The sequence below is a fragment of the Dermacentor albipictus genome, chromosome 1 (assembly GCF_038994185.2).
Source record: "Dermacentor albipictus isolate Rhodes 1998 colony chromosome 1, USDA_Dalb.pri_finalv2, whole genome shotgun sequence".
Classification (NCBI taxonomy): Eukaryota; Metazoa; Arthropoda; class Arachnida; order Ixodida; family Ixodidae; genus Dermacentor; species Dermacentor albipictus.
Window position 1 is genome coordinate 347,271,543 of NC_091821.1, and position 26,659 is coordinate 347,298,201.

Here is a 26,659-nt window from a genome sequence, read left to right on the forward strand (position 1 = left end):
CGCGGACACAGCGCCGCTTGTACGAAGATGGCGTCACCGGTTCGACCACGCAGTGCACAGGCGATGTACACTCGACGATCCGGTACGGACCCTGATATCTTGGAACAAGCCTTGGGCTAAGCCCTGGATAGCTGAATAGCAGCCGAAACGAGACGTGAGAGTCAACGGCGAAGGATGGTGCAGGCTGCTCGTGGTCATGGTATCTTTATGAATGCCTTCGTGAATGAGCGAGCCAACTGACGGCATTCTTCAGCATGCCGAGCACCTCCTAAAAGAGCGGTGAATTCGGAGGCGTCCGGGTGATACGGAAGTACGGTGTCGAGGATAGAGGATGGTTCACGTCCATAGAGAAAAAAAAAATGATGAGAAGCCTGTGGTAGCCTGAGTGGCGGTATTATACGCGTGTGCGACCAAAGCGAGGACGCCGTCCCTGTTAGAATGGTCAGACGCAACGTACATTGTGGGCAAGTGAAGAAGTGTGCGGTTGAACCGCTCCTTGGCCGTCGAACTGTAGCTTTTTACATCAACAACGAGAGAGCTCGGGTGTCGCGCCGAAGCGATGACAGTGCCTACAGCGCTGCATGCGTATTTTCCACTACACTGAAACATTATCTTGTTAAATTTTACGGATAAGCTGAGCAATACGGCTGTTCCTCATGGTTAGCCCATATTTGATCGAATGAGCTCTTCAGGCATACTGACGATATATTAAGAGGAAGAAGATTGACCACTCACATCTATTTCTAAATGACTTAGAGCATCGCGATTTGAAAAAGACATTTCTTAACATAAGCGTCGTTAGATTTATTATTACTGTTTTTTGCTATCATGGATGACTAGCGATGATGACTATGACGTGATTATGTGCCGCTAGTGGGCAGAACGACAACGAAAGGTGAGTTTAGACAATCGCAGCAGCTGAAAGGCGCTTTTTCCGTTCAAGACGCCTGAATGGTGTTGGACTGATTGGTGAAGTCAGTAACTTCCACCAGGATCTTTCCTCCAAAATACAGAAGCATGTCGTATCCTGTCCGCTGCGACGGGAAGAATGCAGCTCGAATGTGTTAAACAATTCGGTGGGCGAAAAAAAGAAAAGGTCGAAGACGCAAGTGCAGGTGAAAACAGCTGGACGACTGCTTCAAACCTGTAGCATATAGGATGCACCTGAGACATTATTTCGTGGATCGCGTGCAACATCTTCGCCAAAAGAAAGGAAATGACAGGCACTCGTTATGCGAGCTTCGGATATAGTGGAGTGTTCTCCAAGACCAAGACGAGCTGCTAAACGAGATCACAGGAACGGAAAATTCACTGCCTCGCTCGCTTTTGCACACGCACCCATGGATGCACGCACACAAAAGTTATGCCGACACCAGGAGGAACGTCTCTCGGGCGTGGGACCTTCCGGGGCCTCATGGTACATCGTAGACACCTATTACACAAGCACCCGCTGCTCCTGTGCCAAAGAAGTCAAACTTTTGTGATCCTCTTACAAAACCTCCTGCTGCGCACAAAGTCGTTCCCACTTTGAGCGCCATTCTGTAATCCGACGATGTCTTCCCCCACCCCCCCTCCTTTCTCTATTGGTTGGAAACAGGTGTAACCAAGGTAAGTTTAGTTTCCCTCGACTCCGAAGCTCTCTTTTCCAAACGTAGAAAGAGCTAAGGGGACAAAATGGAAATACGGACATACAAAACAAGTATTTCCTCGCACCGCCGCAGCGAGATGCCATTGACGAAAAGTCGTTTCGACAAGCGCACAGCGAGTGGCGTGATCTTCGACAAAAACGACGAGCGTTCTCCCGCTAAAGGCGGCTCTCAAAAGCACGTTTACGGCGCGCGCTGGATGCTCTTCCCGGCAGCCGACGCTTTAGAAGCTGAGACCACGATAGCGTAGGAAAGTTGCGAACATCCATGCAAGCGCAGAGCAGGCGCCCGCACGCGCGCTCTTTCGCTCGCGCGCGCACACACACATACACACACGGAACGCCTGCTATACCAATACTGGGCTGGAAAGTTCTTGCGTCGTCGCCCGTTCTTTCTTTGTTTGTCGCTGCCGGGAAGAAGTTTTACGTCGTACCTTCTTTTGTGAAGACCTCCGGTAACGGAGGAGTCAAAGGCAGCAATACCCGTTTGGCTCCGGAGAAGAGCTTCGCCGATCGTGCTTGGCAACGCAAGTGGCTTCGCGGCGGCCACCGCGATGAACGAAATTATGGGAGTCATCAGCAAGGGCAAAAACAAAACTGAAGACTTGGCAGACAAAAATAACAAAAAGAAATGACGAAAAAGAAGTGAAAGCAACGTGTGGCGCTTGCCGCACTTTGAATGCCGATGGGCGTAAAGGATGTTCTGCGTTAGGAAACTTGATCTTGTATATAGCAGTTCGCTCGCCTTTTCTTGCTAGTGGGTGGGAGGCAGCAGACCAGGACAGCTAGGAAAAGGTTATTTCCGTGCCCGGTTGACTGCTTGGCAAAGCGAGGCTAAACAAAAGCTGTTACCTTGTGATGCTTGGTTTCGAAGGAGAACGGCAGTTTTCGTGCTTTCGTGATTCAGCAGTTAGTGTTCCTCGAATGGATATGACACACGAATCATTGGCTTTCGTATGGTTTACTAGCAATGCTTTTCATGTGTCAGGCAGCTGTAACAACGCTACGTAGTGTGGGCTTAGGAATGTCTGTGAGTGCGATGCTCCAACTCTATAATGCACTGTTCCTCGGTTTCCTGCGCTATAGCTTACCTGTACTGGGTGGGACCAGTAAGACCAACCTACGTGCCCTCCAGTCTGTACAAGCTCAAGCTCTACGAATTTGCCTTGGACTTCCTAGATGTGCATCCACGGCAGCAACAATAGCCATCGCGCATGACCACCCCATCGATACGTATCTTCAAGTCGACGCTTTAAGGATGCATATCAGGCACTTCGCGCGACTTCCATCGCATCATCTCGCCCCCCTTCCTGCCACTCGACCTCGTTCAGCGTTTAGCAGGATTATTGCCGCCAACCACGGAACTTTACCATCAAACTTCACACCTGCAGCACGACCATCTCTACCGCTGTGGTGCCTTCATCCACTCCAGGCTCTTCTTGATATTCCCGGTATCAAGAAGAAAACGGAGATGTCATATTTTGCCCTCAAACAAACCGTGCTCTCATTCCTACATGACAAACACAAAGAACGCATCCACGTTTACACGGATGGTTCTGTCTGCTCTAATAGCTCAGCTGGAGCAGTGGTTATTCCCGCAGAGTCTGTCACCCTCAAGTTCAAGACGTCTCACGTAACATCATCGACGGCTGCCGAACTCGCAGCTATCCGTGCTGCTTTAGAGTTTATTTGTCACAAATCGCCACAGTCATGGTCCCTCTTATGTGACTCGAAGGCAGCCCTCCAGTGTCTGATGTCCCCATTCAACCACGGACCAAATATGCAACTAGTGGCAGACATCCGACTACTCCACCATCAAGCAATCAACAAAGGGCACAACGTCATCTACCAGTGGATACCAGGTCACTGCGGAATCGCGGGCAATCATCATGCGGATGATGCCGCCCGATCGGCCCACGATGGTGCCCACGTTGTACCACTACCACTGTCACGAACAGACGCAGCAACAAGTCTTCGCTCCCTCGCCCGCGAGCTCACGCAGAATCTGTGGAACACCAATGAGTTCACGAACGAACGTCTCCACAGATTAGATCCATGTCTGCAACTCCGCCTACCACCACGAGCGGAAGCAACACTTCTGTGCCGCCTGTGGCTCGGTGTGGCATTCACGAACTCTTATTCATTCCGCATTGGAATGGCCGACAGCCCTACTTGCGGCACCTGCGGCTGCGAGGAGACGATTCAGCACCTCCTTTGTGACTGTCCCAGCTACAAAGTGCCAAGAACAGTGCTCGTAACCGCGCTCGAAAAACTGGACAATCGCCCCTTTACAGAGGAGAAGGCTCTAGGACACTGGTCCAGACGGACTTCGGCACTCAAGGCCTTAAGGGCTTTGCTGAAGTTTTTAAGGACATGCGAATTGTGCGATCGCCTTTGAGTGTTGTATCGCGTAGTATCGCGGTACTGCGCGAATTTCCTTAATTTTTTTTCTCCTCTTCTTCTTCTTCTTTCTCCTTTTATTCCCTTTACCCCTTTCCCCAGCACAGGGTAGCCAGCCGGTACTTACACTGGCTAACCTCCCTGTCTTACCTCCTCTTTGTCTCTCTCTCTCTCTCTCTCGACAAGATATGTAGCGTATCGATGGCTCATTGCAAAGACACACGTATAGTCATCTGAAGAGTGGCCATTCGCAACCGATAATCTGCAGTTCATGTTAAGACAATGTATTTGTTCATTCATTCATTGTGTTTGGTGATGACGAGGTTTGATGACCTGGAGCAAGATAGAGGCAATGGCAGACGCCACAGTAGAATACTATGGATTACTTTTGATCACCTGAGGTTCTCTACGTGCGAAAGGAAAAATAAAAACGAAAGAAAAGGAAAGAAAGTAAGAAAAGCAAGCAGGACAACGAAGTAAATTGAGAGGCATGGACTTTTCTTGCACCTTCCCAGAAGGAAATAAAGATATTTTACAGACGATCCACGTTGAAAAGGAATCAACATCAAGAATACTTTGTTCGTGCAGTCCTCCCGCGTTAATTTACAAATGGTATTTTCTGACATCTCTCCAGAGTTGTCGCATTATTTGAAGGTTATAGAAACGGCCTACATGCCTCAGCTATCACAGTCCGATGCACAGCACACAGGATAGACGCGTAGACACCATAGAGCTTTGATGTAATATTTTATTTGTTGACGGGAAATCGTGGCAGTGCTAACTGGCCTGTGCATAATACTCAAACACGTGCACTTTGTAGACTGTTGACTTTATTGGAACACTGTGGTAGGGAGGATTGCTCTTGAGCTGGATGGAGCGTGAAATGTCCTTAGAAGGCGGATGAATTGTTCTTCGCCAGAGCTTAATGTTGCAGAAAAACAGGAACCTTCAGGGCTGTGCACTTTTTCTTGGGCCCTAGAAAACTTCACCGCTAGAAGCATAACTCTACATAGGAATAACATAAAGTGAGTGTGAAGCGAACAATACGTGTTTCGTGCCACGAGAGTACGTCCAGACTGCCATTAGAAAGCGGACATGTTTTTCTTTTGACACGTAAACGATACCACCTGCGATCACCTTTATTTCGCAGAAGTGGTGTAATCACTATGGAAGCTCTCGGCCTTGGAGCGACCTTACTCATCTGAATGAGTTTTCCTTTTTTCCTCCTTCTTGGAATAGGTGCTTGCCGTTTTAAAGTGGTAACGAGGGTGTTGCATAGTGCACGACCTTATCATCATAATCGTGCACATTCATCCTCCTTGTTATCAGCCAATTTTATGCCATTCTCTTATCCCGATACGGTCTCTCTTTCCGCAGGCCACGAGCAATAATTTTCGAAATAGAAATTGTTTATTTATTTATTCCTACCCGCTACATGAACAAGCTCTCTCCCTGAGTTTTGCGTTTGCTTCTCCCTTTCATCTGCTGATTCAAACCGATGACTGCGAATTTCGTAATCTCATCCCACTACCTGAGCCTCTTTCCTTTACGACTCCGCCTCCTGCCTTCCTTTGGTACCCATATCGTTATTATATTAGACAACTGGTTATCATCTTTACGCATCACGTTAGCTTCTACCTCTTAATCTCGGTTCGCTTGCTCTTTATGCCTTACGACCACCTTCCGGTCTCCTAAGGTTACACCCATAATTTTTCGTTCCATTAGTCGTTATTCCGTCCTTACCTCCCTCATGCTCTCTTTTCTTTCTCAAAATTTCAGCCTCGTAGGTAGTTTCTGGTTGAATGTACTGATCTTATACTTTCTTTTTTAAAAGAATGTTCGCAAACTCTCCGTCATTCCTAGGGATTGAGCTGCCACACACGCTGCACGCCGTGTTTATTTTGAAAATTTCCTTCTTATGGTAAAGGGCACCCTGTTACTACATTGCCTAAATAAATATACCCTTGCCTCTATAGAGTGTCATGACCCAGACTCAGTGGTCAAGACACGGGTGCACTGTCTTTTCTGTCTACCGTCCCCTCCACGACAGGTGGGGATTGTGCCACGGGTGAAAACTACAAACCCCTCGTCTAATACCGCTTAAGCGTTGTAAACGGAAGATGCGCACGCCTCCGCGTAAAAGGCAATAACACTAACAGAGGCATTACACAGCGCCGGCACCGGCTCAGATCTCGGCCTCTCAAATTTGCCGCGCAGAGCCCACCGCTCTTTCAACGAACACGTTACGAGACAGAGCGAGAGTGAAAGACAGAAGCGAGGCAAAATCGTCTGAGCCCCCGAAGCAGACGGCTGCAACGCCGTCCCGCTGGCGCTCGCACCGCTGGACCAGCGTCTCCGCGGCAAGGTGGCCAGCCGAGGGCGCCCCCGGCACAAGCGGAGCTCGCAGAGCACGGGCCGCCCGCGCGATTCTCCGCCAGGGAAACACCGAGTGCCCCAAGAGCATGCGCAGCCACGGGTGCATCCCCGCGAGCACGCCGCGCGAGAGCTCATCTCGCGCCGCGCTGCCGGTGGTGTAAACAGAAGCCCGGCCGCAGCCGCCGAGTGTGTGTGTGTGTGCGCGCGCGTGTGCGGTCTCTCGGCTGCTGCGAAGGCGCGCCACGCTCGTCAGCTCACTCCTGACGGCCGCCGCTCCTCGCTACCATTCCGCGCACCGGACGTTCGCACCTCGTCCACTGTTTTTTCTCTCTTCCTTCCTTCTCCGAAGCTACTACGGACAAGTGCTTCCCGCGCGCAGAGTTATCCGAGCAACCATTCGCAAATTGCCGTCGTCGCTGCGTCCCACGTGACATTCGGGAAAAGGGACACCGGCACGGACGTCTGCGCCTCAACAGCTGCCGGGACATGCAGTACCGGCAGGTCGTCTCAGTGACACCGTTTTTCGTGAGTTAGGCTCACGCCGTCACTGTCGGCGCAAAGTACGAGGGAAACACTGTTTTCCTCTTGTTCTTGCTTCTGGAGAAACTGAAGTAACCTTTCGACCGAGATGGATGGGACAGCAGTGGTCAACTCTATGTGGTGGACACTGCTGTTGGCTGCGGTCTCCACGCTCTGCGTCGTTTCAGCCAGCGGTGAGTGAAAAGAAAAAAAAATGGAGAAAGCCTTGGGTCTAGTGCTAGCAGTGTGGCGCTATATCACCGGAGTAGACTAGGCTCATATATATATATATATATATATATATATATATTACTCTACGTCAGTAGAGACATGGCCTGGTGTTGATGGGGTGGCTTTAGACAGCGAAATGAAGAGTTTGTGACGATAATGTTTTTATGCAACTGCACTTGAGCACGCACGCACTCACGAACAGGTAAGGTAAACAGGCAGTGAACAAATAAGCGAGAAATAGAAACAAGAATGTTTCGTGGCCTAGAGACAGACGATGCTAGATTAGAAAATGTGCATGTCCCCAAAGTGGGTTCAATTAACGCCGGCAAGCGTAATGAGATATCACTGGCAGATGTTGTTGGCCTGCACTGTCGTAATACATAATAATTTAACACAGTACTTGCGCACGGCAGCACGGAAGTGCTGCTCTGTACGTCATGAAGACAACTGGAAACGTAATGTCGAATATGCAATAGTAGTCTTTGTTCATGTATTTAATTATCCTGGGAAATGAAACAATTATATAAGCGATCGACGCAGGACTCTTCAAAGTATATTTAAAGTCGCTTTATCAGAGAAGGGTGCGCGCTGACCACCCTTTTCGCTTTGTCCAACTTCGACACGAGAATCGATTGGTATCATTCGTGGAACATGCAGGGGGACAGGGCCCCAAGAGCTAAATGCGGCACGCGTCATTAACGTGCCCTTACACGATGTCACCTGCAACAAGACGCCCGTTTTCCTGAATTGCCGCTGCCCCAAGCGACGTCAAGTGCATTAAAAAAGAAAAACGGCGATGCATACCGAAGCGACGTTGTTTTCGCGAACTTCATTACCTTCACTTCCCTCCCTCTTTTTAACATTGATTATTAGTATTCTTGTTTTTGTTCTGAGATGTCCTGATCGTGCTATTTGTTTTTAAGCACACTGCGAGACATCTCGCGGCGTGTCGCCACTCTGCCAGTCAATTTGCATCCGTCTGTTGTGGTTGTACCGAACCACCGTTAAGCCGTTAAAGTCGTGTCTGTACCGAGGTGTGTTCGGGGCGAGCGTCCATGGCCACAGGCTAAGCTTGGCGGACATTATCTATTAGTTGGGCACGAAATAGCAGTAAAAGCTGCGATATTGATCTCATTTTATCTTTCTTTTGTGTTGATCAATTTCCGCAGGTGCGCGGCGTATCGTTTCGGCGTATAAATGAAAACTATAATGTTCTCCTTTTATTTTTCTGACCCCTTTGTACAATTCATTGTTCAGATTCTTAATACGGACGCATTGTACCATGTGACAGTATGGATACGGATAGATTGTTACCTGCAACATATTTCTTCTTCTTCTTCTTCTTCTTAGTAGTAGTAGTAGCAGTAGTAGTAGTAGTAGCAGTAGTAGTAGTAGTAGTAGTAGTAGTAGTAGTAGTAGTAGTAGTAGTAGTAGTAGTAGTAGTAGTAGTAGTAGCGCAGCAATCGGATGCGAACATCTCTTCGTTATTACCCGAGAGATAGCATGTCCTTTTGCGATGCAGAAAGAGTGCTCAAATTTCTTACTGTAACCCGACACTGTCAAAATTCAGCATTGGCAATGAATAACGCTTTTTTTAGGCCTCTCAAGTGGCTATAGGCATATGTACTTTTGCAGGTACGCGTGGAGGAAACTCATTTTGCGAGAATTCTTGGAGCCATCACGCACAGAAAAGGAGAATGTAATTGCACGTAATCAAAAAAATAATGCGAGCAATTCGAACCCAATAAAAGCAATTGTGCCTACAAGTTTAGCCGAAGTACGGCTTTTATTGAATACGCGCTCAACGATATAGAGCGCGAGCCTCGAATCGCCTGCTACACGCCTGCTACGTCGTGCAAGATTCTGGCGGCCGCCACTTTTCCGACAAGAAAGTGTACAAATCATATTACCTTAAGATAAATTATGCTGCAAAATAATAGCGTAATAAGGTATCCTTATCTCCGGCTTTTCCACGTAGAGGCAACTTTATCGTCCTTAAAGTCATTCATTCATGCGCGACTGGTTTTCTCGCTAGTCGAATAATAAATTACGGCGGCGTATTTGCTACGCAGACGATAACTTGCAATATAAACTGTAAGTCTGTGCAGTCTGAGGCTCCAACAAGCCAAATTGCCTTTGAAAGGTATGAAGCATGAAACAAATTTAGTTGGCACCAGGAAGAGCCCAAGACGTATGAGGAAAACAGAAAAGGAAGAGGGGACATAAAAAAATGAAGAATAAGTTACTTGTTTTCGGCAATTAGACTTGGCGAAATTAATTAAGAACGGGAGGGTGGCTTAACGGTCTCTGAATTCTTAGCTGGCGGGTTGTAGCTCATTTGTCAAATGGAAATTATATACGTCATTGTATTATGAGTCGGGCCTATAGCGGGACAATGAACTCAACCATAAGGTCGATTTGTGACCTTATGGTTGTGACCTGGTCGATGTGAACATTGTTTAAGAAAACCTTAATAACTCCTTTCGAAACTATCGCGATAGCGATTTTTTTTAACACGCAAGGGTGACATCTTCTCGCAATATTAAGTTGCTATAATTAGCTCCTGCCCAAGACTAGAAAACTATCGTAAGTAATTAGGATGATTGACTATTCGGTAATATACTGCCCTTCATCTTGCTTCATCTGTTTGTACAGGTAAAGCTTGTGAGGGGACTATTAGATTGAGGCGTTTAACGTCTGAGACAGCACAATGGCTAACGAAGGGCGTCACAGTGGGGGATTCTCGATTAATTTTCATTGCCTGGACTTCATTGTTACGGATGTAATGAATAACGATCGTTTTTTTTTTTCATTTCGCTGCCATCGCAATGAGGCATCCGCGGCCGGGATCGGATCCACAGCCTCGTGCTCAGCGGCTCAACGCTATAACCACCGAGTCATTGCGGCAGTTATAGACAGACTATGATGAAACTTTATGAGCAAGTGTTAATGATTGTCCGTTCATGCTTTCGTGGGTGTGTGCATGAGGGCGTGCTTATGCCTATTCCGGCCCACGTGTTTGTGTGCGCTTGAGCTTGTGCGTGCGTACGCGGGTGCGAGTTTTTGTTCGTGTGCGTGTGCCTGATCACACCAGTCTGCGTGCCATGTTGGCGCCAGCAAGTTGGCACATAATGTGGCCTTACTCTCTGGAACAAGCACTAAAGTTGTTCACTTGCCATTTTTTATTACCATGCCGAAGAGTTCTCCTGTTCCCTTATTAACTATATTGCCTCGTTTGCTGAGCAGTGCCCGTGACCTAATGATGATGGCTCGCTAAGCCGCGTGCTCTGTTTAGGTTCCTGTTCTTTTCGTATTCGTTTCACTAAATCTGCGATTCGCCATTTAGAGCAGGTTAGTGAAATGAGTGAAGGGTTGGTTAAAATATCCGGGTCATCATTGCCCTTCATAACAATTACGAGTCAGGGAACTCGAACTGGTCCTAATGAGACCGTCCTCTAGAAAGCAGAAACTAATTGTTATTTTACCGTAGGCTATACTTAGTCATGAATACAGCTGCAACGATCCTTGTTACGAATAACTAGTGCGGTTAGAATGCGCTTTCGGTATCGCGTTCTTCCCATAAGCGTGCTTCTGCCATAAAGGTCAATGCAATATATTTGGAATAACGACTGCCATGCAATCGTCTGTATTTTCGCTCTGTTGCAAGAACGATGTTGTAGTAAGTACTTGTTTTCAGAAAATCTATTGCGGATGTCAGGAGCGACCCACACTTCTTCCAACGAGAAGCCTTCTTAGAGGAACAATAAAATTTGTTATCTCTCTTAGACATCTCGAGCAAACCACAGTAACGTGCATATACAGCTTATGTGCAATGTTTAGGATTTCAAGAAAATCAAGACAGAAACCATTCTTGATCGTTATCTGTGTCGTGCGAAATAATTAAGAAAGGTACAGGCGACACGAATGCGTGCAAAACGCGCGGACGATGGTACGACTATGGTGTGACCACGAATGGACAACGACCGTGGGATGGTGATTCTGGAGTGACGAGGGTGTTATGGCGACGATTGTGTTAGGACGGCTGCATGAAGACCATAAGATGACGACGCGTGAGTGATGACGACGGTATGACGAAGATGGTGTGACCACGACGGAATGACACCGTGATGCAGGCGCTATGGTGATATTGATGATATGACGACGTGGAAATGATTGCAGTCGTATGACTACGACGGCGCGTCGATATTGTCATGACGACAAAGGGATGACGAAGGAGGAATCACGGCGACGGCGCGAAGACAAAAGTAAGCAGACAATGGGTCGATGGCCGCGCAATTGCTACGACAAAAGGACGACTACGGAACGACCACGACGGCATGACCGTGACTTTGTAATGACGACGCGATGTTGACAATGGCACGGCGACGATGGAATGATGATGACTACGTCTCGAAGATGGCGTGATGATGACGATATAACAGCCCAGCGAGAGCAACACAGTAGAGATGGCAGAAAGGTGACGATGACAGGACAACGAAAGAATGATCACAGTGTCATGTAGGCAATAAAATGGCCAGGCTTAGCTTGGTTAAGCCAAGAATGCGTTGCATATTGCGCAAATTGGGGCCCAGCTTTTCCTCCGGCTGTCGTGACGTCACGTCACGTGGTTGCGCTAAAGGTCGATGGTGGCTGCCCGGCCGCGCCCAAGGGCTGAACTGAGTGATTGCAATATGCAACGCATAAAAGTGACGACGACGAAACGAAGACGACAGCCTGATAACGACGGCAGGTTGCTGCTGGAGCCTACGCCTGCGCTCGCGTCCATCACCTGCCGCCGAAGGTCGCCTTAATTCGCGTTATACCCTCAGTTCGCTTGCACTATGTCCGGCGGCTTTTCGAGCTTCACTGTCTCTGGGATCGGCCCACATAAATCTGAGACAAAATTTGTGCGTCCGTAGATCTCGCGCAATGTGAGCGTCTATGTTATTAGGAAGCCAATGCATATTATTAAATATATATAAAAGACTTACTATGCAGATCTAACGCATTGGCGGCGCCAGGCTTAGAAAGGTAAGCAGCCTTTGACGACTGAAATGGGAGATATAGCCGTAGATCTTCAATTGTGAAGCCGCCTGCGCATGCTGTTGGATTGTGTCCGAAATTTTCAGACGATCTGTTCCTCTGTTAGATTCTTAAATATGAAATACGAAGATTTACTAGTATTACGACATTACTTATTCGCCAATTATCGCACAAAACGTACGTTCACACAAACACAACACACGCACACACACACACGCATACACACGCAAGCACGCACATACATAACGCGCACGCTCACACACACACACACGAGATCGCGCGGACAATGTGTACAGTCGGCGTCACCCTTGTGTAGAGCGCGGGAACGGCGACCTGCGGGGTGCTCAGGAGCCAGCCAGCGACACCTAACGGCAGTTGCTGAGCCCAAACGCGCCCAGCAGCTACCGTTAGACGCTGCGCCCAGCAGCTACCATTAGACGTCGCTGGCTGCCTCCAGAGCGCCCCGGAGGCCGCCGTTGCCGCGCTCTACACAAGAATGACGCCGACTGTACAGGCAGACAACACGCTTTAGAAAACGACGTCGTTTTCATTATTTTTTCTTTGTGTTCGCTAGTCGGCTAAATAGAATACAATAAAGACCAAACCTACACTCCTTCAATATGGGGTTGCTCTTTTTACAAACACTCGCACGGCGCGGTAACATCTTCCTGTAAATTAAGGCAGAGTGTCCGCTCAAAGTTGTTGCAGAAAAGCCCCCGCCGCTAAATGGTTTTTCCAGCGTTGGGTTATCCACTCCGGTCAGGACACCGCTGACACTTTAAAAAATAGAAAGATAATAAGAAGTCGTTGCAGCCAACTGGCAGTCAACTCAGCACGGGACTGATATTGATGCGAGTAAAGTGCTGCAAGTCCCTTCCCTCACATCAAGCCGTCGGAGAGGAACGCATACGGCCGGGAGAAAAAGGGAGGAGAGAGGGCGGCAGTAAGAGGGCTGTACGGTGAGCTGGTGTAGACGGCGGCGTATAGCAGCGGCGACTAAATATCCGGGCTCTCATTCCGCATCGATCGAGGCGGGGAATTAACGGATGTCCCCGAGATTCCATTTGCTCTGGCCCCGCCGTCGGAAGTTTACGTTTATGCCAGTGTGACGGCGCGCTCAAAATGAGAAGAGCTCTAGAAGGGAGGATAGGCCGGAAACGAGCTGACTTTGCCGCTTTGAACCCAGGCAGGCAGGGGAAGGCGGGCTGAGTTTCGTGTTGACAAAGCAGATTACTCGCATTATCCTAATTTTACGACTCTTAGTTTTTGTTCCGTTAATGGCGCCGCAATAAGATCCGGAACGTTCTTCTTGTATTTTATTTTTCAGCGCATGAGCGGCAAGCTTCACTCTGGTCGTTACGATAGGCGTGTCAAGACGTGCAAATATGCGCACACCATAGCTTCATTACACAGACTTATAATATGCAATTGCTTCCTAGGAAATGTTTTGTGAACGGATGCGTTAGGCGCGCGGCTCATTTTATCGTCCTTAAACGTGAATTTTCAGACTGAAATCGGCCCCTTGATCGTTACATGTTCTTATTCTTCGTCAGACGTGGCCTGTATTTGTGACGTCTTCCCCATTTTAAGCTTTCAAAACAAATTATCGGAAACAGAGATAAGTGCTGCTAGAAAGAAAACGTTGTAATTGATAATGTTACGTTTCTAGCTGTAGAACGTAGTCAGAGGCACTTAATTGAAGCATTGCGGATATTTCGACATATTGAAGTAAACGAGGATAGTTCATCGCGGCTTAGAAATTACAAGAAATTCTATAGGTTGGCCTGCGCATTAGTATGTCGGGAACATAAAAAGGATAACATTAAATTCGCATCCTCTTTGGCTACTGATCGATGTGCCAAGCGTGCATCATGGCCTCCACGGCATGCTGCATGGAGATCGTCGGAATAGTGGCGCATAAAGTCTTGAAGAGTACCTCAGGACCTTAGAACTTAGTAGTATTGCATAAGAAGCACGCGTGTCACCGGTGTGGCTAAAGAAGAATCAGTTAGAAGAAAATCTCCATCTTTCCTAATGCGTGCACATCTACCAGTTTGTCGATACCGGTCATCTAAATCCACCGAACGACACCTTACAAAGCCTTGCTTCCCACTTGACCCAAAACCAAATTCTACACTTTGTTTCATAATCCCCTTCTTCCAGAAACATGACAAACTGAATGTTCGATAATTCATTACTCGATTATTCTAGTTCTATGTTCGCACTCTATTAGCATATCATTGACTTCCCTGGGAACCTTTAGTATAACGCCGCTAAAGTCTAAAAGTATTGAGCAAGTTAAGCTCGTTTAGCCTTCAAACTTGCATAAACATTGGTCTGAAGTGACACAGCCTTTGGTTCATAAGTGCTTTTCTCTCTCCCATAAGTGGTTTTTGCCATTAACTGGCCGCCTACGATAATATTATGTTCAGAATCAGGATTCGCAAACATTTTTTGTAACGAACAATTCTAGCGTAAGAGTTTTTTTTTGAATACGGGCTCCTGTCTACACCCACTGTACATTTATTTACAAACGGCAAAAAAAGAAAAAAAAAAGACCACTCGAACACTAGGCAATCTCTCCGGACGATCTTAGCGGTAGCTGCAGCTTTAAAGGGCCGATAGTTTGTGCATTTACGTCGACGGCGTCGACTTTACTTACCTTCCATGCGAGGCGAAATAGATCACTGGGTGGGGCCAGAGGCACGTGGCTGGCCAAGAACAGTGGCGCGTAGTATTTACATAGGCATCTCGTCGAGACTAAAGAGCGCTTTGAGAAGCCAAGATTCTTTCTACCGGGGCCGTGCGCGTCGCTAGCACAGAAAGCCACGAACGCGTGGTGTCAGTGCTTCAAGTCGACATGAATCTGCGACTGTTTGTACACCTGGTGCGCTCCTTAAAGTGTGCAAGCAACTAGTGTTCCTTCTCTTTCCGTCTTTTTGTCACTTTCACACCTTTATCTTCTTCCTCCAGCGCAGGCTAGTAAACTGGACGGGCGTATGGTTAGCTTTCCTGCCTTTTCTTGTTTCTCTTTCTCTCTCATCGAGAACGTCCTCTTTTTCAAAGTTTGTGTCTTCGATTCGGTGGTCTAGGCAGTGCGCATGAACATACACGTGATTACCAGAACATAACGTCTACGCTCGCAGTTGTTGTTATTGTTGTTCTTGTCGTTGTTGTTGTTGGCCGGTTCGTACACTACAAAGATAAAAGAGATATCATCTCGTCGTCGTCGTCCTACTGGCTAAACCCCCACCGCTAACGACGAGGACCCCGACTAGCGTTTGAAGCAGATCGTATAGATCCACGCGAGCACGCTCTGTGAAATAGCTTTCTTTGCATTCTTAAGCTAATATTGGTTACGTTCAAATCATTACAGTATGCGTTAAGTTAGGTTAGGTTACCTAACGCTTAAAACTAACACCTAGACAACATTCGACCATGGAGTACAACTGAGATATGCACTAAATCCCGCAGACGGATCGTGTTACGTCTCAAAATGGCAAAGGGCATTCCTTAGGTGCTTCCCAAGAGGCAGTCCCTTTCACCAGCGCATGCCATGACGCCGACGCAAGCCTGGCAACGACTGCTGACAGGTCAGCAAAAAAGCTCCCCTCATAGCGACCGTGACCACAGCATTCTGTAGACGCGGAAAGTAACCGGGAAGGCCAGGCTTCCAGGATCGCTGCAAACTGACCGTCCCAGAGAGCCCACTAATTGATGCAAGGGGTCAAGCCAAGGACTTCCGTGGGAACTGCGTCGACTTCAGGTTCCCAAATTGTCACATGGTTGCATCATATGCGGGGGTGATCGCGCAACATTGCAGGCGGAGTCTGGGGGAACGATGCGGCATCATGAGAGGCATTTTGCGAACATTTGGATGATTATGTTTGGCCGAGACACAGTCATAAGATTCCCTAATCTAGTCACCTAGGGATGACGAATATTCTAAAAGCGGGCACCCCTTGTGCAGTGTCTGTGTCCGGACGTGGGCTGACATGTGTGAGCTCAGACATTTAAAGTGCTCCTACACAGGGTGAGATCCCATATCTGGAGCCAGTGTAAATAATATAAAATAAAACTTATTTCTTTCGCTCCTGATACCGCACCTACTCACCCCTGTCCCTGGAGGATTCCTGGCCTGAATGCTACCCCGAGCCTCAACAATAGGTGCTTGGCATAACGCAACTTGTGAGCCACTTCATTCCAAAAAAAAAAGAAAAAAAATGAGAATGAAAAATGCGAAAGTTATTACAGGTTTCATATTGTAGCTACATTAGCGCAAAAAAATAACCTTTATGAGAATACATGCAGTAAAATGTGCCTTTCGCTTGCCAAGGAGGTGTACTTGACGTGGTAGGTAAGCAAGGGCAGATCAATGTAGTGGGCATCGGTGCTGTTGCCGCTGTTAAGCCTGGACAGCCGAAACAACACGTTCACGCTCCTTCGGTATTGACGCGTCGCATTCTCTAGCGCATATATCTCGTCTCGCCTTGCAACCCGCCGATGGCACGTGCCATATTTATCTACCATGTCATAGCAGCTTTACTCGGTGGAGGAGGCTAATTAATCTTTGCGTCGAGCTGTACGGCACCACCGGCAGTAGAGCTGACAAAAAAAGAAAGTATATTTGAAATAAAATAAAAACGTACCCTAGGCCACCAAGTTTCACCTCGACTTCCTGTTTAGCGAGACACGGGAAATTAGTTCCGATACAACTTAGTTCATTCCAAAAAAGCGGATTTACGTTCCACTCACTTTTCAAAAATATACGCAGACGAAGTTGCGGAAGACATTGTTTGGCTGTGGCATCGGCGGCGAGCACTGGATTAGGCTATATAGACATGAGGCTGTCACATTTTATTTAAGACTTATTTTTTGAAAAAGTCAGTGTCCCTCTCAGATCGATACGAATACGTTCAACGAAAACGTGGTGGGCACAGGGGATGACACGCTTTTTATGCTCGTCTGCAATTTTCTGTAGTTGAATCGACCTACTTCCCTTTAAATCCGGCGCTTCATTAAATTGGGGCACGGGCTCCTGCTCTTGGCAGTGATAGCTGAAGGGCAATGTAAATGTTGGCGGTAATAAACAAAGATGGCCAGTCAAGCAGGGTAAAAGGAAATAACTAGAACGAGCGAGTTTGCCGCTAATGATCGAATGAAGTGAGTGCATCTTTCTCTAATTAGTGATGTTAACCAGTCGAGTGAGAGAAAGTGCACATATATTAAACAGAAAAGGAACGGTAATGGACGCCAGCTTTATTGCTGAAACGTCGGTGCCTCAGGTTCGCATGCGCCAACAATGACAAGTATTTGGTATAGGACACAATTGTCCGCTAAACGTCCTTGAGGATGTTGAGTGCTCTTTTGCATATATATTTTTTAGAAGTTTCGCGTTTGACATTGCGCCATCATGGAACCGCACTGAGGCAGAGAAAACAAGCAGAGCATCTTAAACCTTGTTTTTTTTTTTCGACCTCTTCATCAGGCCAGCTTCGGCGCGTCTATTTCATGCCACGCTATAACCGCATTCTTTTCATGGTCGAAATACACACAAATATGTGTCTGGTTCAATGAGTAGCTACAAAGAAAAAGTCACGGCCGTCGTTACCACTTGCTCATCGCGCAAGGTGAAATGTGCGTCCCGGCCTACGCATACACAGCCGAAAATGCGCTGGATAAACGGTTCCCACCTAGTTACCTCCTAACGATTTCAGGCGAACCTTCTAATAGCGGACGTGACGCAATTCATTTCAACTTTGCCGATGCAATGACTACGTAAAACAAAGAGACATGGCTAATAAGAGCCTTGCAAAATAAGGGTAGAATTACAGGACTGATAACTATTATAGATTAATTTATGCTAATAGATACGTACGATGTGACGCCTGCGGCAGAAAGGATGCTCCACCCCCGCTGCCAAGGCTTGTGAGTGGTGGCGCTCGATAGCACTTCCAGGGTTAGTTCCAGCAGATAAACATAATTACCCCAGAAAGTGGATGGGAAAACGACGCCGCGGTAGCTCAATTGATAAGGCCATCGCACGCGTAATGCGAAGATGTGGGTTCGCATCCCACCTGCGGCAAGTCGTTCTTTCGTCGACCTCAATATCCATTAATTTATCACTTTTTAAAAATCAACTAATAAGTACAAGTAGTTTCGCCTATGGTGTCCTTGTTTGTTGGTTTATGATTTCACTTATGCAGGGCGTCCCAGCTAACTTGAACCAAGGTTTTAAAAATACCCAAGAGCTCTAGAGAAATCGTACCGACTGCATAGTAGACGTAGTCGTATGCACTTCCGGCCAGCATATTTCTCATCATGAAGTATTACTCAATTAATTACTTTTAATTAGTGAACTTTTTAATTATTGCTTGAATCGCAAACATATCAATTACGAAGTTTTAGGGCACCTTAAGTAATCTCCGAATCAAGCACTTATTTCGTACTCAAGTGGTTCTGGTTGTATTTTCCAAGAAAAAAAAATTACCGACGATTACGTTACTTCCTAATGCGAAATTTGAGCGCAGCAAATGCGAGCCTTTGTTTGCGTTTGGCCTCGGCCTCGGCCGCGCGAACGGTAGAGTCTTCTCTGCGAAGGCGATGAGCTTCTGCTTCAGCCTCGCTTACTGCTGGTTGCTCTCGACGGCGGCGATGAGCCTCCGCTTCGGCGGTGCGAACGGCAGGGTCTTCTCGGCGGCGGCGATGAGCTTCTGCTTCAGCCTCGCTTACTGCTGGTTGCTCTCGACGGCGGCGATGAGCCTCCGCTTCGGCGGCGCGAACGGCAGGGTCTTCTCGGCGGCGGCGCTTAGCCTCTGCTTCGGCGACGCGTACTCCTGGATCATCTCGACGGCGGCGACGGTAAGCTTCTGCTTCGGCGGTACGCACCTCTGGATTCTGACGGCGACGGCGCTGGGCCTCTGCTCTGGCAGCTCGTTTAGCAGCAGCAGCAGCAGCAGCAGCAGACGGAGGACTTCCATCGGTCGTCTCGCTCATGGCTCAGAAAGAACTGGCAGATAATTTCGCAGTGGCGAACGGCAGCGGCAATTTCGGCTCGGGCGGTGCACATATACAGATCCGCCGCCACCGATCTGGCTCTCTGATTGCCACCGCACAGGGCGAACGGCAGCGGCAATTTCGGCTCGGGCGGTGCACATATACAGATCCGCCGCCACCGATCTGGCTCTCTGATTGCCACCGCACAAGGGTTGCATTGGAGGAGGAGCGAAGAAAGGAATTAAGTTCGGGCCGGCGCTTTGACAACCGGAGACTCGCAGGAAGAGGGGGGAGGGGGGCCGCGTGTACACCCAGCAGCAAACGATGGGGGCAGAAGCGCGCGCAGCAAGCGGACAACACGATAAAGGGAGGAGGGAAGAGATAGCAGCGACTGACTGATGCCGCTGACGCCGATAGTGAGTCAACCCCAGCTGCGGAGTTGGTTTCAGGGACAACGCCGCCGATGCCGACACAAACAATATGATACCCTCGCTTCCGCAGCGCTAAGAACCAGGTCTAGCCGTGGGAAGGTGGTCACGTATTCGTCGACGTGCCGGGGCCTACGTGAAATAACCGGCGCGTCGGCAACTGAAGAGCACCCTATCCGCCACACAAGAACAGGGGGGGGGGGGGGACCCTTTCCTCCTCTTTCTGCATGGCGGCGACGGTGTTCTATGCAGTCACGTTATCTTGACTCTCTAGCGGCGTCAGCGGCATCCAGCGGTATCAGTCGGTCGCTGCTAGCGCTGGGGGGATGAAAGGGGGGCGGAGCTGGTTACGAGGCCGACGACAACGCCGACGACGACGCGAAACCCAGGAACGGACGCCAAAGAGGTGCGCTCTAAAAAAATGGCTGTGGCTTAGGTAAGGTTAAGCCCAGGATGCGAAGCATACTAGCCTTTATTTTAGTTGTTGAACCACTGTTTAGCCTGGTGAACTGCTGTTGCTTGGCTATATTTGGTTCGGCTAGACGAAGAAACAACTCATGCATTACTTCTTCGCCTTCAAGAGTGGAACGCGACAGCGTTCCCGTCGACCCGCCAAGGGGTGTAAGACAATGGGCTACAGGGCAGCGACTACGCGCCCCGCATTGGACGCGGTGAGCGTCGAGCAAAGCAGCGTTCGGCGCGGCAACGAAATGTGCGCCTGAGCAAGAGACGCACGCCTTAGAAACAGCGCGTTTCTAAGGCAACACCGCATTCACTAGAGGCGCTTTTGTACCGCTTTGAAGCGTTGTACTCGTGGCTCAGTGGTAGCGTCTCCGTCCCACACTCCGGAGACCCTGGTTCGATTCCCACCCAGCCCGTCTTGCAAGAGTTGAGCCAAAGCCACTTCTCCTCTGTCGTGACGTCACGGTGTCACGTGATTTCATGGTCACCGCCGCGCCTGAGGAGCTGGGTTGAGCCCTCGTAATATGCTTCGCATAAAACAAAACTTCGCGAAATACGCGAAATACGAAATAGATGCGTACTTGCACGCCACTACTCAAGCGCCTTCAAGCAACCATTGAAAGATATACGGCTGCATTCTCTTATCGCCGCATCGTACAAGGCTCCGCAACGCTTATCAATGCGTCGGCGGCGTGTTCTCTTGATGCCGCGACCATCCCATAGCGTGAAGCCCTGTATCGAGCTAAAAAATTAAATTATGGGGTTTTACGTGCCAAAACCACTTTCTGATTATGAGGCACGCCGTAGTGGGGGACTCCGGAAATTTCGACCACCTGGGGTTCTTTAACGTGCACCTAAATCTAAGTACACGGGTGTTTTCGCATTTCGCCCCCATAGAAATGCGGCCGCCGTGGCCGGGATTCGATCCCGCGACCTCGTGCTCAGCAGCCTAACACCATAGCCACTGAGCAACCACGGCGGGTCCTGTATCGAGCTGCCACCGCTAGTAAAGCCGTGGCTATCCGTGGCCATTCGCTTGGGAGCGCTTGAGTAGCAGCGTGCGAGCGCCTATCTATTTCGTATTTAGGATGTTTCGCGCGCTTTTGTTTTTTCTCGGAAAAACCAACGAGGCAAAGCTTAGCACTAAACAAATGCTTGATTCGGAGGTTATTTGACGTGCCCAACTGCCTTGTAATTGATATGTTTGCGATTGAAGCAATAATGAAAAACTTAACAAATTAAAAGTAATTATACACTACTTCATGTTTGTTGTATATATATATATATATATATATATATATATATATATATATATATATATATATATATATATATATATATATATATATATATATATATGTGTGTGTGTGTGTGTGTGTGTGTGTGTGTGTGTGTGTGTCAGGTATGTATGTACCGTAGAGCAGAAACAGCGCTACAGAGGTATTGTGGTGTACCTCAGTATCTCTGTTGTAGCCCATTTGTATCCCGACATAACATCACAGGGAACTAATATTATTCCGCACATGGCACCTGCCTGAAGGTTCCGAGGAACGCTTCAAATTGTGCATCCTCCTCGGTTTTGTTGATGCAGGGCACTCGAGGAATGCGGAACGCTATGGAGTCATATTCAAGACAAGCCTCCTAGGAAGGGACGGCCTTCTACCTCCCTCAAGCGGTACGTAAATGGCATTCTTTCGTGTAAGCGTAACTTTCCTGTTTTTCGTTTTCCAGTCGGACGTTAGGACACCCACTGCGAACGGCTCAATAGCTGGGCCGTTTGGCCTGCTGAGATAGGGGCTGTGAGCTCGATTCCCGGTTCCAGCAGGTGCATTTAGATGGAGGCAGAAAGCAAAGAAGCTCGTGTACGTGTTTTGGGTGTACGCTAAAAAACCCTACGTAGTAAAACATAATACACACTCCTCGACTACCTATCTCATAGCGCACTGTACACTTTCGTACGTTAAATTCTACAGTCAAAATTTTAATTTTTTACAACGTTACATCGCACGGGAACAAGATTCCAGGATCGCTACTTAGCCTCTGCAGTCTGTAGAGGAGTACCTTTATCTAATTCAGTTACTCACAGGTGACCCTGATCATGAGACGGAAGTTAACAGAAGAATAAAATTGGGTCCGAGTGCATACGGCAGGCATTGCCAGATCTGACTGGGAGCTTGCCACTATCATTAATAAGAAAGGTGTACAATCACTGCATTCTACCGGTGCCAACATTTGGGGCAGAAACTTGTAGACTGACAAAGAAAACCAGTTAAGTACCGCGCACAGAGTGGCGGAACGAAAAATGTTAGGTGTAACGTTAAGAGACAGGAATATAGCGGTGTGGATCAGAGAGAAAATGGGGATAGCCGACATTCTAATTGACATTAAGAGGAAAAAATGGAGGTGGGCAGGTCGTGTAATGCGTAGGGTGGATAACCGGTGACCATTAGAGTTACAAAATGGGTGCCGAGAGAAGGGAAGCGCAGTCAAGGATGGCAGAAAACTGGGTGGGGTGATGAAATGAGGGAACTTGCAGGTGCAAGTTGGAACCGGTTGGCGCAGCACAGGGGTATTTAGAGATCGGAGGGAGAGGCCTTCGTCCTGCATTGGACATAAATAGGCTGATGATGATAATGATGACATTGCACGATACTTATTTATAGGCAGCTCAGCTGACAGGTTACTATTGACGATAAAATCTTAAGCGAGCAGCAGCGGATAACTCGACATCCCTTCTTTCTGTAAAATTCCCTTTACTAAGAGCTTGATGATTGGGAAACAAAGGCGAAATTACGTAGTACTCGCTCGAGATAGCCAGAACGATTGGTGGGCTTTAGAAAACTTTTTTATGGCACTGAGATTCCTCAGAATGTTCATAGTTTTCATGCGCGTCGCAGAAGCAGTGCCCTTAGCAAAAAGTTAGGCCTTTTTAAGTTCAGAATCAAATTGAATGAGTAGAAAAGTGAGAAAGAGAAAAGAAAAGCCGCATAGTGGCACTAAGCCCCCCCAAACAGAGTGAGAGCCAAACACTTCCCTATCATTTATCATTTCTCTCCCTGTACTTCATTATTTCTTATGGGTATTTTTCTACTTTCTCTGGCTATTTGATACAACATTGCTTAACGTTGTAGCCTTAAGATATTCCTCCGTATTACATCATCTCCTTTCGCTAGCCGAATTAATTTCTTTCGCGTCCGACTCTAACTTTAGTAGCCTTATTGCTGATTCAGTTCTCGTCTTCTCCTAGCGGTGCAGAGGCATCTCAGTGTTTCTTCTCGGAACTCAACCACGATGTCCACATCATTAATCTTTTCCCCCATGTGGTCCCTCTAAACTCACAACACTACATTTCACCACTGCACGTGCACTGAAGCCTCGATATCGCCTGACCAAAATAAACTAATGTTACTTCCAACGTACGGAGGCCCTCGTCTGCGGGCGCACATACAACAAATAGATTCAGTCTCTCATTCCTTTCTTCCTAAGCGTCAGCCTTCATCTTAGGGAATTGATGGGGCAGATCTCATCGGCTTCAATTTCTTCCCCGCACTGACGCACAGAGACACTGTATATAGACACGAAGAAAGGGCCAATTTTCAAATGCGACAGATGTGCCAACAAGTCTTGCCGGGTTGGGTAATGGAGAGCGACGTCCTCAGAGAGAGAGAGAGAGAGAGAGAGAGAGAGAGAGAGAGGGAGGGAGGGAGGGAGGGAGGGAGGGGACAGATGATCTCTCGCTACGCCAAAGGGATTCGCGAGTCTGCTCGTTCTCATCATCCGCCCATCACAGGCGGCCCTTCTATTCGAGCTTGTTCCAAAAGACGAGGACGACAATGCCCTCTCTTTTGTTCCATCTTCATCGTGCCGTGCCGCTGTGCAAAGCTCAACAAGTACCCTTGACGGGTAAAAGAGTATCAGGGAGAAATGAAGCGCAAGAGAATGAGAGAGAGAGAAAGGAAACACAGCTGACGCACGAGCGGGTACCCAGAACAGCGGTTCACGCTTTCGGAGCAGGGACGTTTTCGTACTCAGCGGGAGCGCACAATGGGACGCTCTGCCCGCGCGTTATAAGAAGGAACCTGAGAGGGTAAAGTTGTGAGAAATAAGGCAGCAGAGGGGAGGGGGCGTGGGGAATGGGGGAAGAGAGAATCTCGCCGCACGCATTCACGCGTGAAAATAATACTGCATTCCCGCGAGGCTAAAAGCAAAATCGAAACTATTCACAACAATAAAAGCGCCCGGGCCAAGACAGAGCTGCCGCCGCCGCCGCCACCGTTGCCGCCGCTAAAATATATTGCGTTCGAGATTTCAGTCTGCGCTCTACTTGTGGACACTTTTCTTGCCGTACGTCCTCTTTATTTTAAGGTACTTTCTTCCATGAAACCTTTATTCGCCCTCACTGCGTGCTCCTCGGCACGTCTAGCTTTCGCTTTACCTTTTTCTTCGCTTTATTTTATTCTTCTTTCTTCTTGCGACGACCGAAACTCAATTCATTTTGCGTAGCTTGTTTCGGACCATCCGTGTTCGCGTCTCGAACAGCGGCGAAAGCACAGGCGGTAGGCAAGCCACGCTTCTCTTCGAGCAGATTGGAGAGAGAACGAAGAGAACAGCAGAAAAATAAGAGAAAATGTTTTAGATTCGGCCGTGGTAGGCAGATACGAGGCTTAGCTACATTTGTTTCCTTTCTTTCTTTTTTCTTTCTTTTTTTTCTTTTCGCTCCACAGAGTTTTTGTTGTTCTTTGTGCCGGGAAGAAAAGTCCGAGACAACACAACATGCTCGCCATAGAATAACAACAGCTTTCGAAAGGTGTCCTGGGTGTTCTACCAGTTCTCTATCACCGAACGTCCATTCTCTCTCTCTCTCTCGGCCATGGCCAAAAAGCGGAGTAACTGCGGCAAGTAAAAATGGCAAGCAAGTGAGTCGGACAAAGAAATATGAAGAGATGGAGAGCCAGTGGCGAACGAGGAAGGCGGAGTGGAACTGTGCCGCGGAATGCAATTTTTGCGTGCCCGGCACATGCATAGATGAAAGAGTGCGCCCAGATTTCGCCTGCACGTTTCCTTCCCCTTCCTACTCAACTCTCGCTACGCGCGCGCTTTTGCTCCACTCAGCTTGACGGACAACGCACGTAGCCGCCGCTGCCACGGCTCGCGCGCGTAAACTCCGACAAGAGAAAGCGAGAGCTTCGGACGATCGAGTAGGTCTTCGCCTCCTGCCACCGGCGGTGTGCACTCTTTTTCTCTCACAGATGCGCGCAAATGTGAGCTGCGCTCGGGTTTCAGAGAAAACCACGACAGAGAATCGGGTACGAACAAGAGGCCGAGTTCATTCCAGTAAAGAAGAGAAGAGAACAGGAAACTTGAGTTGGAGCGGGAGTTCCTTTGTTGAAGTCGTTCTGATAATCCGGGCATAACTTTCGTGAAAGCTTATTTGCTGTTGTTTCCCAGAATCAAATTGCGTTCACCACTGAAAATTATGAGTTTTACCTCATGGCGTTATGTGTTACGACCAGTAATTTTCGGCAACAATTTATCACTCAAGAAGCACCACCGGTTGGGTTCAGGTAAAGTCAGTCAGAAGGGGGTCACAACTATTTTTTTCGTTGTTTCAACAAAAAGTTTTCTATGACTAAGCGAAATCCCTCCACACATAGGAACCAGGCTTATTTTCTCCATATGACTTCGTTCATTAAGTTCTTTCCATCATTTATACAAAAAATCTGCCATTCGAAAGCATTCGGTAATGAATCAGGAGACATAATAAAACATTTAAATGCGAACTAGCACTGCAATGAATGAAGTGCCGAGCTGGGCACACATGATGCTTCGCCGCATAAACAGCATTATTGCGGCTGTGCACTCTCTACAGGGGAAAAAAAAATATGCATCATGGAGTAATGTTTTACAAAATCGTAATTCAGATTTCCCTACATGCAACTCGTTACTTTGAGGTGTATACAATATTTCATGATACCATGTAGCCATTAGTTAGTAAAACTTGGAGAAATGGTTGCGCTACGGCGGTGATCAGCACCCGCTGCCGCCTCCGATTTCATGTTATGGAATAAGCATGATAGAACGTCGTTTACTACGTAATAGTGTTGCCTTCTCTCCTGATACGCTTCTCACCTTCATTCACTTTATGTGATTGCACAGACTGGTAATTAATTCTGTGCTAAATGTTATTCATGGTTACTATGCTACTGACAGCTGACTCCAGCGCTCCACGGTATGCCGCTATAGAAGTCTCGATACAGTCCGCGGGGGGGGGGGGGGGGGGGGGGGGGGTTCGACATTCTTGGGTACAGATGCGTTAAATGAGAAGGTAACTGTTAATCCAGAAAGCATGATAAAGGGAAGCGCATTAAATATAGCAAAATATGCAACCCTCAAGAAAGCGTTCCTATAGACACCTTTATGAAGCACAATCAAAACGAAAGAACGAGAAAGAACATAAAGATGGCTCTCTAAGACACCGACCAATTCTTATCCAAGCTTCCGTTCTGGGTACATGTATATTAAAGGATCAGGATCATCATCATCCTTTGGTAGGCAGATT

General features: G+C 47.9%; 1 protein-coding gene and 1 long non-coding RNA gene across 2 annotated transcripts in view; one reads left to right on the top strand and one right to left on the bottom strand.

The window, feature by feature from the left end:
• The window catches only part of LOC135920347 (uncharacterized), a 304,841-nt gene that overhangs the window by 226,466 nt on the left and 51,716 nt on the right, over positions 1–26,659 (bottom strand). The gene's annotated exons all lie outside the window — the stretch shown is intronic.
• LOC135920033 (lachesin-like) overlaps positions 6,493–26,659 on the top strand; it is a 126,682-nt gene continuing 106,515 nt past the window's right edge. Inside the window, exons 1-2 of the mRNA XM_065454116.1 lie at positions 6,493–7,134; positions 21,692–21,775. Of these exons, the coding sequence (XP_065310188.1) occupies positions 7,050–7,134; positions 21,692–21,775 (169 nt within the window). The 5' untranslated portion in view covers positions 6,493–7,049. The remainder of the gene's footprint in view (positions 7,135–21,691; positions 21,776–26,659) is intronic.